Genomic DNA, 18,578 nt, shown 5'->3' with positions numbered 1-18,578 from the left:
TTTTCTGAGAAATTTGGAAAAGTTTCACATATGCTTTTCAGAGATATCAAGAAGCTTTATCACAATAAATTAATTAGGTTCAGAAATTAGGATTTCCAAGGTGGGGGTGTCATGAACTTATGCTCCTAATATACAGAGTGGCCACTGAGAGTAGAGGCTGTGTCTTGGAAGAATGTCCTTGCCATCATGTGTGGCTAAACCTGCAGATTGTCCCCATGGATGTGGTAAGCCATTGTCACAGCATGAGAGTTGTGGGTTAGATGAAGGGAGGCTTTCTAGAGTAAAGCCTTTTCTATTTGGGGATGGGATGCATAGTGTTCTGAAGCCCGCTTAGAGGAGACCTTTAAAAGCAGGTTAGGGTTAGATGTGTTCGTTTCTCATGTCAAACAGGTGGACTGGTGAGCTCCTAAGGCCCTCTTCCATTGCCAGGCTTCTCTTCTGACTGCCTCTCTGTGTCTTCTCACTTTCTATTCTCTGTTTTTACATGTGTGTGCCTGTGGACTGCTTGGTACAGTGGGAAGAAGTCAGTGGCTACGATGAAAACCTCAACACCATCCGTACCTACCAGGTGTGCAACGTGTTCGAGCCCAACCAGAACAACTGGCTACTCACCACCTTCATCAACCGGCGGGGGGCCCATCGCATCTACACAGAAATGCGATTCACTGTGAGAGACTGCAGCAGCCTCCCCAACGTCCCAGGCTCCTGCAAAGAGACCTTCAACTTGTATTACTATGAAACTGACTCTGTCATTGCCACCAAGAAGTCAGCCTTCTGGTCTGAGGCCCCCTACCTCAAAGTAGACACCATTGCTGCAGATGAGAGCTTCTCCCAGGTGGACTTCGGGGGAAGGTTGATGAAGGTCAACACAGAAGTCAGGAGCTTTGGGCCTCTTACTCGAAATGGTTTTTACCTCGCTTTTCAGGATTACGGAGCCTGTATGTCTCTCCTTTCTGTCCGTGTCTTCTTTAAAAAGTGTCCCAGCATTGTGCAAAATTTTGCAGTGTTCCCAGAGACCATGACAGGGGCCGAGAGCACGTCTCTGGTGATTGCTCGGGGCATGTGCATCCCCAACGCAGAGGAAGTAGACGTACCCATCAAACTCTACTGCAACGGGGACGGGGAGTGGATGGTGCCTATCGGACGCTGTACCTGTAAGCCTGGCTATGAGGCTGAAAACAGCATGGCCTGCAAGGGTAAGGTCTGAGACCCCTTGAGACCTCTGCTTCCTGCCCACCTGGAGCAGGGCCAAGTCTGCAAGGTTTCCCACCTCAAGCTCTGGATTATACAGGAACAGAATAGCCCAATGGCTCTTATATTATAAAGCTCTGGGTAACCTTCACCCCCTATGCTAGGCCTGATGATTTTCTAATGGTGTCCAACCAGAATGTCCATATTAATGGTAGGGGAAGAGATGGGAAGAATTCTAAATGGTGGATAATAACTTAACCATCAATTGTATCTAGTTTTGGGACATTGACATTCTCTCTCTCTCTCTCTCTCTCTCTCTCTCTCTCTCTCACACACACACACACACACACACAACTGCATGTCCAGCTCCATGCTCTGAGGCATAGAGAATTTGGGATTTGGGTTGTCATGGGCAGTTCACTCAAGGGTAATTGAGAGGTGATTGAATTTGGAAAATATTTTAGTTTATTTCAGTCCAGCTCCCACAGCACTCAACTTGGTACTGAACCCATGTAGCTCATTAACTCAAAGCCCTCTGGCTTGGCTGTCTTCCTCAAGGGGCTCAGTGCCAGGCCCTGGGGCAGGGATGGGCCTAGTTCTGGCGTGTCCTAGAAGGAGATGAAGCTATTGGAATGGGGGTGAGATGCTATCATGAGTTGAATTACCTTTGCTTCTGAATGTTACAGAGTGATGCAGACTTTGCAGTTTGTGGGGGTCATGGTACTGTGTGCTCACATAGGCTCTGCTCAGTCCGAAGGAGTACATGTCCAATAGGTGGCAATCAGTGTGCTTAGCTGGATCTCAACTCACTCTTCTCTGGGAGTAAACAGAAGAGTCTAGAGCAAGCATGTCAAACTCAAAGGCTAACACGGGCCAAATAAACGAGGCATGCAGCCCACGGGATGTGAGTTTGACATGCTTGGTCTAGAGTAGCGGTCGCCAACCGGTGGTCCACAGACCACTGGTGGTCTGTGAGGTCTGAAAGGTTGGTGACCGCTGGTCGAGAGTGCACAGCCCAACTGCATTGAAGCTGAACTTGGGGGAGAGAGTTGGGGAAGAGAAAACTGCTTTCCTTTATTAAGTTTCCTTTGTGGCCTTCAAAGTTTCAGACTCTTTCAAGAGCAAGGCCTCCTACATGGACCTCAGAAATGACCACCTTGACCATAACCCATCATTCAGCGGCCTTAGTCCTTTGGGGGCATCTTGGAGGAGGGGGTCTATAGGAGCTCCTCTTTCTTTAACATGAGCCTCGTGCCAGCTGTCTTCCCTGGCATCCTCCCATCCCATCTGAGCACCCGGCCGTCCCTTGTGTTTCTTCCTCACTCACCTTGCTCCCCAAGCACCTGCAGGCGAAGTGCCAGGCACAGACAGGATTGCTAATGCCCATCAGCTCTGCGATCCTTTGGACTCAGCTAATTGGCTGGGCTGGGGCCCCCACACAGCCTTTCTGAGGCCTGCTGAGAGAGGAGAGCTGCGCCTTTGTGTCTTTATTGGATTTCTTGGTTATGGTACCCATGATGGATGGTGTGGAAGCAGAGGGGAGAGAATGCCAGATCAAGCGATGAATCAATGCAGACAGTTTTAAAACCAGCCTGGCCTGGTCCCACAGCGCTCCTCTTTGTCCCATTGGTTGGAGGAGGGGCGGGAGGTGCCCTCTTTGGCATTTGTCAGGGTCTGAGTAGGGACCCAGGCACCAGGCTGAATTCTTAAAGGGGCAGGTGCAGCAGCTTGCAACAGTGTGGGTGATGTCTCCAGGCTTCAAAGGGCTGCCACGCCACACTTGCTGGCTGGGCCCTCTTGTTTTTCTGATTATTTCCTGGGCAAAACGGCAGGAACCTGAGCAAGCATTGATTGGTTCTGATTTAATTGGGACTCTGGGAACAGGCTCATTTCTTTGGGCTAATTGGAACTTTTCTCTTTTGGGGAGTTCTGCTGTCCGTGCTGCTTGTCAGTGGTTGTCCTGGGAAGGCCCGGGGAGACAAATATTTAAATCCAAATGGTTTCTTTCCAATTTCCCTCCCCACCTCCAACCCTCTCTGGACTCTTGGGGTACATTCCTAATGCAAAGCTATTGTGAACCTGGCTTGACTTTACAAACTGCTCCTCGCAAACTCATTGGCGTGTGGAGGAAATGGGGAGCCCAGGGCACCAGCCCATTGCCATTTCAGTGGCATAGGCAGCCACATTTTGGTGGCATTTCCAAGAGTGGAGAGGAATCAGGCAGCATCATAGGTCCTGCTGCCCAGCAGCCTGGCTGAGCTCAGTGACCTAGACCCTGAAAAACCCCCTTTTATCCTATCTCCACCTCCTTAAGCTGCATCGTTGCCCTTGGCTTTGCTGGTAACCTTGATGGTTGAGCCAGACCTCCCTTCCCAGGGCTGAGGGCAGGTTCTCCCCAGGAGGTGCAGAGGCAATGGGCACAGGTGGTTATCTTGGGGAGCTCTGCACCCTTTGGTTCGAGATGGGAAGTGCATGTGAGTAGATTTGTGACTGGGGCCATGCTGTGTCTTCAAGGGATGTTCAAGCTGTCAGGTAGGCACTGTGGCCATTCACAGCACTCCTGGGGCACTATAGGCGATGCTCATGAGCATGGGGCATAGTGGATGCCCGGGAATTGTGAGTGAGAAACAGGGAGCCTCCATCAGCTGTCCTGGAGAAAAAGGTAGGTTACTCTCTCCCAACACAGTCCTGAGAACTGATGCCCTGGAGCCAGACTGGCAAAGCCTGGGTGATTCTGTGATTCACAGAAATGTGGATCTGATAAATGATCTTTTCTGGATATTTGAGTGTGAGCCTTTGCATGGGTTGGTAGAAATCTACAGGTTGGTAGAAAGAATATTCTTTATATTATTGTTCTGGCACGACAGACTTTCACGATGGCAGGGGCTTCTCCTGACTTTCACTTTGCGTCTGCTGAACCCCCTCCTGTCAGAGTCATGGTGACCAGTCGCTTGGTTGTGCAGAAGCACCTGGAGACCAATTAGGCAGCCCAGCCAGGGAAGAGCGGTCCTGGCCCAGAGTTGTTGCTGCTGTGAGGCAGGAGGAAGGGAAGGGGATGGGGGCAAGCAGAGGAAGCTGTGGGGAGAGAAATGTGGGGCAAGCGGCTCACACATGTTCCCGAGGGCTCCATGGTCTAAGGCCTGTTCCCAACTCACCCTTTCTGCACACACAGGTTGGACCCATCAGGCAGAGAATCCCAGCAGCCAGCTGACCTCGCCAGTGACTCTGACCCCATCACGCATTTGTCTCTATGAAATTGTTAATTACTAGGAAAATGGCCATCTGTCCCCAGTTCAAGTTTCATGCTCATGGCACAGTGGATTAATGAGAAATCCTGGCTTTGTCCTTACCCACCCCGCACCTTCCCTGCTCAGGTTGATGGCTAAATTGATTCTCTGTGTGGGTCCCTATAGCCTAATTGTCTCTGGGCCAGGGAGGCCAAGATATGGTCCTCTGTAAGCCATCTCTGTGCTGTGGAGCCTAAACTATCACGAGCTGATGTTGGTCTCTGGGACACTGGAGGGGCTGAGATTGGCAGTTGCTAGGGGGAACCTGGCACAGGCAGGCCCCTTACCTGTCTGTTAGAAACTTAAGGGCTACAGTATCCCATATGGGTGCCCAAGGAAAGGTCCCAGGTTCTGGGACAGTCTCTGGCAGCCAGGTCCTAGCCGGAGCAGTGTACCCACGGTGTTTGGATCTGCCTCTGCCCCTGAGTGCTCCCTGAGGGCATGGCTTGCCCTCTCAGGCACGGACAGTCTTCTGGAGCTTCCAAAGGAGCTGCCTCATTAGCCTTCATCTCTAGCCACTGTTAGGAGTCAGGAGATGACAATGCTATACATAACCATCCTCCCTTGCTCCTGTCGCTGAGCGTATCCACTGCAGAGGGCACACCCTGACCCATGGTCTAGGCCTTCATTCCTGGAGCTGTCACTTGCAGGGTGGGTACAGGTAGATGAAAAGGGGAAGGGAGTGTGTACAGGTGGAAGAGGCCTAACCTAGAGAGAAGCTGGTTTTAGTCCTGGCCCTGCTGTGACATTCTGGTGGTTTTTAGTTAAGTCCTTTACTCTGGACAGTCCTATCTTCTCTGCCCACTTCTCAGGGTGTGGGAAAACCAAGTAGGATAATGGAGATGAGACTGCTCTGTAAGCCAGGCAATGCCATATGTTGCCAGGTATCATTGCCCTTAAGCTCTCCGTGCACCATCTGACTCTGGTTACTAAAGGAATAAGATTCTGGAATGAAGTTGGCCTGTGGTATTCCTACCCAGAGACACAGGTCACAGGAGCCCTGAACGTCAGTCATTACCTACCTGCACCTGCTCAGGTCCAGCTCCATGACTGTCAAGAGGTGGCCAGTGAAGTCAGCACATAGGTGTGATCCACTGTCTCTCGCCAGGTCAGTGGGTCAGTGAACATGTGTTTGAAAGGTGTGGCTCATGAGGTCTGCTTCGAGGCAGGTGGTCTAGGCAGGTGGTCTTTGTGAGCTGGAGGTCTGAGTAGTGAAAGAAGATTCCCCAGCACAAGAGAGAACATGGTCTTCCGAAGCAGTGATTCTTGATCCCAGAGTGGACTCGAGAACTCACAGGAAAGATTTTATCAATTGACATCTCAGATGCCCCCTTCTGAGACCCTGTTGGGTGGGTCTGGTGGGGGCCCAGGCTGATAACCCCCGAGTGTAAGGTTCAGACTAGGACCATCTCTATAGCTGGAGTTGAGAAGAAGGGGGCCCCAAAGGAGGTCAGTGTAGGTGTCCTTGGGTTTGTGGGATGTGTAGAAAGGGTGGACCTGAGCCCCTGAGGGGACATAGAAGGGGTCTGGAAGCAGGGACTGCAGGCAGGCTGGAAGCTGGGTGGACTGATCATGGGGCCTGCAGGCTTGGGTTTGTGGGATGTGTAGAAAGGGTGGACCTGAGCCTCTGAGGGGACATAGAAGGGGTCTGGGAGCAGGGACTGCAGGGCAGGCTGGAGGCTGGGTGGACTGATCATGGGGCCTGCAGGCCGACAGGGAGAAGATGCTCAGAGCATCCCCGCACCTCGAGTAAGGGGTGGGGGCCGTGGGAGGGCCGTGGGACCCTGATGAGGCCAGACATTGTCAACGTGGCACCTCAGCTGCTATGAAGCCTAAGAAGGGCTCTGGGAAGAGCAGGCAGGGACAGGAAGCTGAGAATGGAGTCAGAAAAGAGCAGCCTTCCCTGCAGCTGGCTGGCACCAGCTGTTCACTCGGGACTGTCCTCAGAACAGCAGGGGGTGGGGGGCACCATTGTGCTCAAGGGCACATCAAACCTGCGGGAATCCCATGCCCTGCTCAGGGCCTGCAAGCAGAGTTGGGGCTGAGGGTCCATGTTCTGTACCCAGGAGTCCACATGGACCTTTCAGGGGCTCTCAGGTTAGTTAGGACCAACCCAACTCTGGATGTTGGGAGGCCTTGACAACTCTTAAAGCAGAACAGCAGTTCCTGCTTTGCCTATCTCCCTATGTGTCTGTCTCCCACTCATCATGTATCTGTCACAGCCCCGAGCTGGGCCTGAGTGCTCTGGGTCACTGCCTGTGCAGCCCTCCATGGCGCTCCTCAGGCCGGACCCCCCCTGCCTTCCCCTCAGAGGTCTCTTCTTCTGCAGCTTCTTCTTCACTCCTCTCCTCTCCCCAAAGGGGACTTTTTCCCAGATAATTTTCTACCTACATGTAAATTCTTTCAAGCCTGGAAACCCAAGGGACATTTTGCACCTTGCAACAGTTTCAGTGCCTTTGTCAACTTGAGCAGCGGAGATGAGCCAATTTATAAGCCTGGGGGAGTTGAGACGAAAAATCTGCAGGATTCGAAGGTAAAGAAAAATGTGTCTAATTTAGCTCCTCTTGGAAAAAGAAGTTTCTAGGGTCTATTTTGCTCTCCCTTAGGGTTGCTGGTCCCAGCTCTGGTTCTCCACCTGCCTCCTCATCCTAGATACTGAAAGAGAAGGTGGGACCCTGAGGGAGTGAAGAGCGAGCGTGTGTGTGTGTGTGTGTGTGTGTGTGTGTGTGTGTGTGTGGCCACTGTGCTGGCAGTGCATTCAGGGGTACTGAAAAATGCTTTCTGCTCTCTCTGGTCCCTCTGCAGTTGACTGGTGAGTGAGAGAAAGGCCACAGCCCAGGCAGCCTCCTCTTAAGCCCCTGGGAGATCAGTTCTGCTCAGGGCCCAGGGCCCTGGGAGGCCAAGGTCATTAACAGCACAGCCCTGTAAGATGAGCTTCATAATAGGATTTCCCAACAGGGTACTTCATTTACAAATCCCTGGGGCCTCCTCTGCTCCCCACAGTGGCCCTGCCCAGTTTTCTCCAGAGAGGAATCTGATGTAATTGGCTGGATGTAATGGGCTGTGACATGGCAGGAGCAACAGCAAACAGAGCTGGAAGGATGCCCTTCTGCCACACTGACTCCTGCATACTGGGCATGGGGACTCAGTCCCAGGCTCTGGTGGTGGCAGAGGATGGAAAGGGGGTAAGGAAAGGAGAAGCTCTACACGGCCCCTTCTGCCTTTGAAAGACAGGGGTAGAAGCACCCAAATGCCATTGGTGTTGACTAAACAATCATGATTCACCCTGGCCATTGCTAGATTTACTGAGAATAACTTGACAATATTCTGTGCATGAGACCTGCCCTGGGTGGGCGCCCATGATTTAATAAATATGTGTTATCAAAGATGACAATGAAGGCACCCTCTGGTCATTACTGAGATGGTGTGGGTAGTAAAAACATCACAGGCTGGCCATGTAGGTAGGGCCCTGGTGCCAGCACTTACTGCACCCTCATTACCCATGAAGAGCTATATAGTCTGAAACTGCCCAAGCTGGTGTGGGAATGTGTGGGATGCTGGGAGACCATCTATTCTGACTGCTTCATTGTCCGTAGAGTGAAGGTAGCCAGGAAGCATTTCTGGGCAGCAGTCTAGGGAGCCCCAGGTAGTTGATATCACAGCTGGGATTAGAACCCAGGTCTGGGGAAGCCACCATCTGCCTCTGCTTCTGAGACTGGATGTTGTTGAAATTAACTGCCCTTAGAGGCAAATATGTATTTTCAGAAATATCAAACTTCTCCCAGCTGTTCTCTCATGAATTCTCTGTGGTCTGTGCTGTCCCTTATTTTGCTTGGGGTCCAGGCACTCGCTGGAGTCATGCTCTGTGGTTGTAGGTTTCTGCACTATATAACACAGAGCTTGTGTCAACTATTACCATCTTCCTTTGAACCTCTCCAGGAGAAGTACTCTTTCCAGATGCTCTGACATGTTGACCTGCCTCTGAGCCATCCAGAGGGTGCACGGTGTCTCGGTGGGTGACCCAAGCTCCCTGGGAAGGATGAGGTCTAAGGCTCTGTGTTTACAGAAAAGGACAGAGGGAAGGTGGCCAGGCTGGGGGCTGGAGGCCTGGCTGTAGCTCTCTAATCCACATCGAGGACCAGCATGGGCCCCTAGCGCTGAATCCCAGCTCAGGCAGCGCTGTGGTCAGACTTGCCCCCTTTGCTTTCTTGTCCCTGTCTCTCTCTGGAGCTGGGCAGTTCCCTTCCTCAGAACTTGAGCACAACCATCTATATGCACAGACTTTCTCTCCTGGAGGGGGAACTACCACTTTTGGGTTTGAAGCATGGAGTCGAAAAGTGATATTGAATCGGAGCCTGACTGGAGTGGGTCCTTTAGTTCTGGGCCCCCGGGAACTCTGAGGGTACGAGTTCTGTTTCCACTGCTTGTGGCCATGGACAAGCTGGGCTGACAGTGCCCGGTGCTCCTGGACTTCAGTTCTCCCTCAAGGCAGTGGGGCAAAGAAGACCTAAAAGGGTCCACCCATATGCAGGTGGAGAAGGAAAGCGTCCCACACTTGGCCACATTGCCAGGAATAAGCCTTATTTTGCCAACAGGGCTTGGACAGGGACATTGGTAGAGGGGCATTGTTGTCTTTTCCCTAGGGGAGGGGCCTGTGCCTGGAGATGCTCTGTCTACACCCTCCCTGCTGGCTGAGCTAAGAGCTGGAGTACCAGTTACCTGGGAAGGCAACTGAGCCCTTCACTTTTGTTTGAGGGCCAATTAATAAGGCAAAGTAGGCAGATCCTGGGGAGATGTAGTTTACTACAGAAGAGTATGTCTGGGTCTGCTCTAGGAGCTATCCCGTATGGCAGAGGGCATCCTGCCTTTCTGTGTGCCTACCCAGCCCGCTGCAGGATGCGTCTGCACGTTTACAGGTATGCTGGACTCATCCTCCAGTGTGTGTGTGTGTGTGTGTGTGTGTGTGTGTGTGTGCGCGTGCGCACACTCTCATGGCCAGGGAGTGTGTGTGTGTGTGTGTGTGTGTGCACACGCGCGTGCGCGCGCGCGCACGGTCTCATGGCCAGGGAAGTCAGGAGGAAATCAGCTCAGCCACATCAGGCCCTGGAGAGGCTGGTGCGGAGAAGGGGGCATGGTGGGGAGCCTCAAGAGGCATCTTGGAACCACAGGTCAGAAATGCAGGGGCAGGGAGGGCTCAGCCCAGCCCTCCTGAGGGCTTTCATTGAGGGTAGGACCCAGTTTAGAAGAAGGGCTAGACAAGGACATGGGCCTTTTGTTTCTGGCTTGTTCTCGGCCTTTGTCTGGAATAGCCCCCCAACCCTATGGGCACACATTTTTAGTAGGGGCTGGCGTTCCCTGGTCTCGGGTGACACTTGGGGCCTACTCGGGTCATGTCCCTGCAGGCCTGCATGGTTCTGGCTCCAATTCTCCAGGCAGGTTGGGTTGCCCTCGGGAGTTCCTGTGCAGTGAGTGGTCCTTGTGCTCACTCTTTCTTCAGGTACTTCCTGGACACCTACTACTGCCAAGCCCGTTATACTATGGACTCAGATTGAACACTCTGACTTCTAAGAATTTGCTACATTCTTAGCTCTTAGAAAGTGCTTGCAATGTTCAGAGGGCAAGGGGACCACACGGGGTTCTGTGGACCTGGGAACCAATGGAGGATGGCTTCTCCTAGTAGATGAAACCTCTGAGGACAGGGAGTCCAGCCCACTGGATGGCACTTCCTTTGCTTTCCCCCAGCTTTTAGACACCTCGAGTGATGGGACAGTCAGACTTCCCGAGGCAGCCTAGTTCATATCTGAGCCCTACTTCCTAGTATTGAAACAAATCAGGAGCTCTCTGCTCTAGTCCCTGAGGTGGGAACTTCTGTGCATATCTCTCTCATCCCAAGTTACCTTTTGTTGTTATTATTTTTAAAATATTTTGGGTCCGGCCAGTGTGGCTCAGTGGTTGAGCGTCGACCTATGAACCAGAAAGTCATGATTTGATTCCCCATCAGGGCATATGCCGGGGTTGCGGGCTCAATCCCCAGTGTGGGGCAAGCAGGAAGCAACCGATTAATTATTCTCTCTCATCATTTATGTCTTTCTCTCTCTCTCCCTTCCTTTCTGAAATCAATGTAAATATATTTTAAAAATATTTTGAATACTTAATACATAGGAGAACTAAATTCCCCTTCCACTCTGGTCCTCACCAGGGTCCCACACGGTTACAATTTCTGACAGACTCTTGCAGAGAGGGTGCATGCATTTGCACACCCAAAATATAGACATACCTTTCTCCCACCTGCACTGGGGCAAAATGCCCAGGGTTTTCACCTAGTTCCCCCACCCCCTGTCTCACTAGCAATGAAGGTTTACAGTAATTGGGTTTTATTACATAGAAATCTGCCTCATTCTTTCCAATGATTGTTAGTATTCCATTGGATGGATGCACTTTTATTTAATTGGTCCTTCATTTATATACATTTAGGTTGTTTCCTGTTTTTTATTTCTAAACAGTGTTTCAACAAACATCTGTGTGCATTCATCTTTGCACTTAAGTGTGAGCATATGTGTGAGACAAATTTATTAATTTATTCAATGAATATGTATTGAGGACTTTCTATGTGCCAAGCGCTTTTCTAACAGCTAAGGATGAATAAATTTTTAGAAGTAAAAGTGCTGAATCAGAGTATATAAATATTTAATTTTGATGGATACTCCCAAATGGTCCTCCAACAAAGGCGTTTTCTACCAATTTTTGCTCCCACCAACAATGTCAGAGTTCCTATTCCCCGTCCCTTTGCCAAGATAATAAAATATCAATCATTTTTATCTTTGCAAATCTGTTAGGTGAAAACCAGCGTCCCATTGCGGTTTCAATTTGCCTTTGTCTTACTATGAGGGCCACTGAAACATGGCAGAGTTCCACGAGTTGCCTTGCTCAGGAGTTGAGACACAAGCTTTCCTATAAAACACATCATTAAATCAGGAAATTTGCATGTTGCGGGAAGTTTGGCATTTTCTCAATCCTTGATGTAGTCCACTCTTCACTTTCTTCTCTCCCCATTCCCTCCTGCCCTGCATCCCACCATTTATATGTCCTTTATCCATCTGTCTCACAGGGCATTTTTGGTATATGCCATGCACCTGTTTTGGCATTGTTCAGAGTGTGGTAGGTGAAGGGTGTGCACATAGGACAGGACAAGAGCAGGTACTGATGCTGAAAGGCCATGCCATTCTCGTGGTCCATCAGGAAAGCTGGCCCAGCCTGGTTTGGTGGGAAACACACCTGGCTTACCCATCCTTTCTTTCCTGCCCTGGGGCCTATTCTGGACTCTCTGCTCTACCCCTCACATTTCTCAGCTCTTTGGCTCAGTCCCACATCTCTCCCTTTAACCCTCCCATCTTACCTCTGGGGCCTGAGGGAACAGAGAGTGATGCAGGGAGGGTCAGGGAAAAGGAAGAGCAGAGGGGGCCAGGCAGCACCTTGAAAGTGGGGCAGACTGGTGAGAGGGGACTGTGTAACCCTTACCAAGTGCTGCCCGTGCCTGGGCATGGCACTGTTTACCATGGAACCTCACTGAACTCTCCCACTGCCCAGCCTCCCTGAGTCAGTGTCAGACCCATCCTTGACTAGTATGCCCCAGCCGGGAGCACACACCTTCCCACAGCCCTGCTGAAGCCCTCAGGGCCTGCTTCTGAGTGTTGTCTTAGCCCTGGATTGCTGCCCACTGCCTCCATTCTTTTTATTTTTGTCTTCCAACTCTGCAACAATTCTATCTCTCTGGGCCATGGACTTCCTACCTCTCTTACTTTTCTTAGTCTCTCTCTCTCTCTTGTCTCTGCTCCTCTCCTGTCCTCTCACCTCCCTTCCCCTTTCTTCTTTCCTCCCTTCCTTCTTTCCATTAAAGTAAACATATTTAGCTTAACAAAAAAGGAATCAACTTAAAGACAAACAATAAATTAAAACTCTGGTGTGTAGATTTGGCAAAAAAGCAATCAAGATAACATGCAAATGACTGATGTTTGAAGAGAATGCTGACTTGCCCTGTTTACCTGGGCTAAGGAGGCAGTCCCATGTTTCCTTGTCAGATCATGTTGATAGTTACAAGGTGGGTATGGAGCGAACGTTCCTGGACTGGCTTCCAGCTTGCGTGGCTGTCGTTTATGGAGCACTCATTACATACCAGAAGCTCTGCCAAATTCTTTTCCTGCATCCTCTCTAAATCCTCACAATAGTCCTGTGAGGTACCCAGGACTACCATCCTTATTTTTTAATGGAAGTTACTGAGGCACAGAGAACTTGAGTAACATTGCCAAGGTCATACAATGTAGGACTCTGAGGCCCAGCTGGTAAACGCTATTCTCTACTCCTTCCCAGCTGGAGAAGAGCAGGATTCACTTAGGGACACATCAGTGATTTGTGAAGGGAGCTGAGCCTTCAGTGTCCCATTTGGGCTGAGATAGAAGCCGTCGCAGTTTGATCTGCATTTCCCATTGGCTAGGGACCAGGTAGCCTTGGAGGTCATGGAGTGACCATGCTCATGGGCAAGAATGAATTGAAGGTACAGTTGAACCACCCCCACCTCCACCTCCATCGTCAGCCCAACTCTCAGTCTTATTCTCTCCTACCCCCTCCTCGTAGGCAGGGCTACGCCTGATACTTCTCTGCATCCCTAATGCCTACTCTGTGCCATCTGTTAAATGAGAACAAAACAAAATGCATTGAAAACAAAATTTGTGGAAGCAGGATGTGAGCTGAGCAGGAAGAAGGGTTTTGCATTAGGATGTGTGAGAAAACTTCCCAGGAGCGTTGAGTAGCGTAAACTCCAAAGAAACCAGTCAGGAACCGGGTGTGAGTCTGCTGACAAGGCGTGCACTTGCAGAGGTGATGATGGCAGGACCAGATGGAGGAAGTAACCAGTGATGGCAGAGGCCTTGTCTGTCTGTTGTCCCATAGAGTGACACATTGTGCACACACACAGAACAAAATCAACAGAATGGTCGCAAGCCCATGCGTCATGAAACCCTTTCACTGAAGGTTGTTGGTAACGTCTCAGTTTGACAGAGGACATAAGGTCAGTGCCACGTGTGCATTTCAAGTGGAAAATGACAATCTGCTCTTTGCACAAGATGGATAGAGCTTCTCATTGAAATTGTATGGAATATGCAAGAACTCTGCCAAATCATGGACTTGGCAAAATTTTGCCCGTTCTGGGAATTAGGTGATTTGAGGGTTTCTGTTTGGTTTCTGAGTGTGTCGCACACATGGCTACATTGGAATGTGGAGACCCTTGTCACGTGGGGCTTTTCTTTTCTCACTGGTTTTGTTTGTCTTCCCCTCTGTGTCTTTGGCCAAATTTGTCTCCCCTGTTTTCCTTTCCTCCATTTATTCTATTATCTGGTCTGTCTTCTCTCTGGACTTGCTTCGAAAAGAGAAAAAAGAGAAAGCACATTCCATTGGTAGGATTTTAATGAATGGATGGCTATTTCCATTCATTGTTTTTATTTTTTTCCCTAGGAAACTGTTTCGATGCAAATTGCAATAAAAGTGAATTCTTTCATGTAGTAAAATACAGGAAATCAATGTTAGTCATTGAAATCAATCGCAAATATTACAAAAGTAATTTTTGTCATCAAAATTAATATACAATCACACATGTTGATAATAAGATCGTTTATTAAAAAGAACAGTAGCTCCCCCCCAAAGTATCTCTGTAGAATGCCCTGCTTCTCGGTGCTTATTAATTTTTCTGAAGCATTCTCTGCTTCTTTCAGCTTCTTCTACCCCATTCTCAGTTATTCTTGGCTTATGAGAATTCTTTCAAGCTTCCTTTTTTCCCTAACATATTTTAAATCTTTCAATCCAGCTACTAGTTAAGGACCAGTAACCAAAGCTGTTCATTGTTGAATTTAACATACCAGAGTGACAACACCCTTCTCTCTTTGAGGCGATCTCTGCCCACCTACCTGCCCACTTCCCTAAGAATTTCCTCTAATTAAAACTCAGTTATTTGGGAGCGTGTTTCATCTTTGGGGATTGGCCTTTCCATTCCCCTTTCCTCTGAACCCCACCAGGGTGCGCTTACTGCCTCCTCCTGGGCACCTGGAGAGCCCCCTGTGAACTAACAGTGCCAAAGGAGCAGCAGATCCCCTCTGCTCTGAGGGCTTTCTGCAGCCCTGGGGGCAGTGGATTTGCTACCCAGAGAGCTGATAATCAGTACACAAGCCAATTGGGCATTCATACACCCACTGCTTCTTGACCCAAGAGGAGGAGGCAGAGATGGCTACCCCTGGACATCCCAGGGGATGATTGCCTGAATCCTCTCTCTACCCTGGCTTCCCCCAGAGGCCAGGCATCTCCAGGCCTTTCCCCCACAGTCTCCTTTCCTGCCTGTAGCTGTGTGCTGGCCCTTCCTTCTGGACCACAAAGGGCTCTGTAGACAGACATTGTGTGTTGTTTGCCAACATGGGGGCCGGGGTACACAGAGGGGGCGAGGGAGAAGCCATCTGCTCTCTCCTTTCACACGGACCTTTGCTTTCTCCCTTTCACTCTCCCCCGATCTCTGTCTTTGAATGTGCATACAAAAATGAAAAAGCAGTTGCTAATTAGAGCAAGAGAATGGGAGTGAGCCTGGAAGAGGGATACAACAGAGAGGCCCACTCCCGTGCAAATCGGCCAGCTTTTAAGAGCCAGGGAAGGAAGGACAAGGGGGCCCTGAAGGGGCTTGGGGTTTATTTGGACAAAATAAGCAACAAAGCTTCTTCTTCAAAATGGGAAGGCCGAGCTTTGTCTTAACCTCCCATCAGAGAAGGGGAGGAAACAAGAAATGACAGTTTCCCGTAAACTCCCACGGCTGGCGGCTGGCGTCCACCTACTCTACCTTTTCTTATCTTTTTCTCTCTCTCAATAGCCCAGTAAACAATAGTCTCTATTTTGGGGGACTTTAAATGTATCCTTTTATTGGTAATTTTGTTCTGCCTGATAGAGAGAGTGGGAAATCATTGGCTTCTCTCCCCAGGCAGGGCTGGCTGGGAGAGGGGAGCGTCCCCACGCAGGAGCAGCTGAGTCATCAGGAAGCCCCCGCTTGGAGAATATCCTCCAACAAATTGAGACTTCCTTTCAGAGTCCCCCTCGCCCCCCACTCCATCCTACTCTTGGATCACCCAGCGATTTCTTTTCTAACCCTGCATCATTAAGTGTTCCAGGAGCCGTCCTGAAGTGTGTGCCAAAGTACTGGCTGCCCAGTGTGTGGCTGGGGGGACAGCAGCCAGTGTTAGGACAGGGCCCTGCTCAGAAGGTTCTACTACAGCTAGGGCCGGGGGCACCCACCTGGCAGTTCTGCCATGGCTTACCAAGGAGCCGCCCCTGCATCATTCATTCAGGCTCACTCTGAAGGCCTGGAGGTGCCCAGGTGGACTGACTTTGAAGAGCTGTCAGTCATGGTGAGGGAAGGCTACCTGGTGACCTGGTCCCTTGAGAGATGCAGTTACTCCTGGTATAAGGCGAACAGATTGATGTCGCAGCTATTTGAAGGTTTTGGCATACAGGCCCTGTGCATTGAAAAAATGAGGTTATTTTCCAATTTCTTGTGAATGTAAACAAATGAAGACAAGACCAGAGGAAGCCTCATCATGGGGCATGTTGGTACTAACTAGTCAGGTAGGAAGAAAGGAAAAGGAAATAGAACCTGGAAAGAGAGGATGGTAATTTGTTCATTCTCTTCCACTGGTAGCTGATGAAGGCGATGGATACACACGAGAAGAGAGAATGACCCACTGGAATCTATTGGGAAGATCCTCTGATTCTGGGATGAGGTTTCAAAATGAACTTTCTGGGTGTCCATACGCAGTGGGCCTGTCTCTAGCACACAGGTGTCAGCTCTTGGTATTGTCAGTACTTTTTATTTTAGCCATTTTAATTGGCGTGTCCTAGTATCTCATGGTGGTTTTAATTTGCATTTCTCTAGTGAATAATGATGTTGAATATCTTTCATGTGCTTATTGGCCATCTGTTTATACTCTGTGGTGAAGTGTTTATTCAACATTTTTGCCCATTTTAATTAGGTTGTTTTCTTACTATGGAGTATTGAAATTTCTTTATGTATTTTGCATACAAGTCTTTTTGTTGAATGTATAATTTGAAAATATTTTCTTCCAGTCTGTGACTTGTCCCTTCTTTCTCTAAACAACATCTTTTACAAAGCAAACATTTATAATTTTAATGGAATTCAATTTATCCATTAAATTTTTTTTATTAAAAACTGATTTTTAAGAGCAGTTTTAGGTTCACAGCAAAATTAAGAGGAAAGTACAGACATTTTCCATATACCCTCTGCCCCTACCCATGTGCAACCTCCCCCATCATCAAAATCCCCTACCAGGGTGACACATTAGCACCCACAGTTCATAGTTTACATTAGGGTTCACTCTTGGTGTACATTCTGTGGGTTTGCACAAATTCTTAATGACATGCCCACCATTACAGAGTATTTGCACTGCCCTAAAAATTCTTTGTGCACTATCTACGCCTTAATCTCTCCCCACCCCTTTAACTCTGACAACCACTGATCTTTTTACTGTCTTCAAGGCTTCTCCTTGTCTTCCCGTGGCTTGATGCCTCATTTTTTTTTCTTTCTTTTCTTTTTTCTTTTTTTTTTCCATTTTTCTTTAGAGCTGAATGATACTCCATTGTTTGGAGAATTTATTCTTTTTTATTTTTCAGTTTATCCAGGTTATGGAGACTTTTGGTGTCATGTCCAGCAATTCTTTGCCCAATCACAGGTCACAAAGGTTTTCTCCTAATCTTATCTTAAATGTTTTATAGACTTACTAGAGGCCCGGTGCATGAAATCATGCACTTGGCCGGGGTCCCTCAGCACGGCCTGCTCCCTCTCGCAGTCCAGGAGCCCTGCCATGGATCGCCCTGTAGAGGGAGGCCCCACCCACCCACTGCAGCCCACTGGTTGGTGGCCCGGGCCTCCCTCTTTGGGCCAATCACGGAGCCCCCCAATTGATCTCCCCACTGGTCGGTGGCCTGGGCCTCCCTCTGTGGGGCGATCATGGGACGATGGCAGGGCCCCCTGACCAATTGTATTGCACCTGCCTTGGCTGGCCTGGCACCAGTGGATGTCATAGCGTGGTCGTCCAGATGGTTGTTCCGTTGTTCGGCCGTGCAGTTGATTTGCATATTATGCTTTTATTATTATAGATGTTTCACTACATTTAGGTCTATGACCTATTTTGAGTTAGCTCTTATTGAAGGTATAAGGTTCATTTTATTATGATTTTGCCCATGATATCCAATTGTTCCAACACCAGATAGCTGTGTGGATGACATCACCTCCTCTAAGCCTTTGAGTGTTACCACCCTCCTCACAATGTATACCATCTCAATAGACCTCCCATTTCCCCTACCTAGATTTATTTTCTCCATAGCACTCATCATCTCTAACATAGTGCAGTTTACTTATTGATTGCGTGCACCATTTGTCTCTCCTCCCTAGAAAGTAGTCTGCAGGAGGACAAGGATATTTATTTGAGTGTGTGTGCGGTGAGGGGGTCTGCTTGTTCACTGATGTGTGCTGAGTGAATGATAAGGATTGGATGTAGGACTCTTCCCCTGGGGTTCCCTGGGGCACATGGCCGCAGCAGGGAAGCTCCAGGTAGTCAGCCTGGATCAGATCAGAAGTGAGCTGCCCTGAGCTAGTTCCCTGCCTCACAGGTTCATCAGGCCAAACAGGTCTGTCAGAGTTAACCCTGCACTCTGGGCTGGGCTGTCCTTTCACCCACCCGCCCACCATATTGTTTGAGACTCTAAGAACTTAAGCAATTAAACCGTTTTCCCTCTCAGTCTTAAAGTATTTGTTTCTTGAAACTTAAGCTTTATCCTTTTTTTTCACCCTTATACCCATTGAAAGACAGAAAGAGCTCTAATGCCTTGGGAAAATTATCTTAAATTCTAATCAGTCCTCAATCCTGGGTGTTAGAAGGGACTCAGAGATGAGCTGGTTGGCAGGGCTGGAGGACAAGCTGTTTAGGAGGCAAAGGTAGCTAGAATGGAGGCCTTCAACTGGCTAATGGCGCTTCAGTCCAAGCGATGAGGCTTACCTCA

General features: G+C 49.3%; 1 protein-coding gene across 1 annotated transcript in view; it reads left to right on the top strand.

Annotated features, from left to right (window-relative positions):
- The window catches only part of EPHB1 (EPH receptor B1), a 362,205-nt gene that overhangs the window by 84,002 nt on the left and 259,625 nt on the right, over positions 1-18,578 (top strand). Inside the window, exon 3 of the mRNA XM_005863544.2 lies at positions 515-1,196. Within this exon, the coding sequence (XP_005863606.1) occupies positions 515-1,196 (682 nt within the window). The remainder of the gene's footprint in view (positions 1-514; positions 1,197-18,578) is intronic.

The sequence above is a fragment of the Myotis brandtii genome, unplaced genomic scaffold (genome assembly GCF_000412655.1).
Source record: "Myotis brandtii unplaced genomic scaffold, ASM41265v1 scaffold18, whole genome shotgun sequence".
NCBI lineage: Eukaryota > Metazoa > Chordata > Mammalia > Chiroptera > Vespertilionidae > Myotis > Myotis brandtii.
Note: the sequence above shows the minus strand (reverse complement) of the source record. Positions and strands in the feature narration are given on the sequence as shown.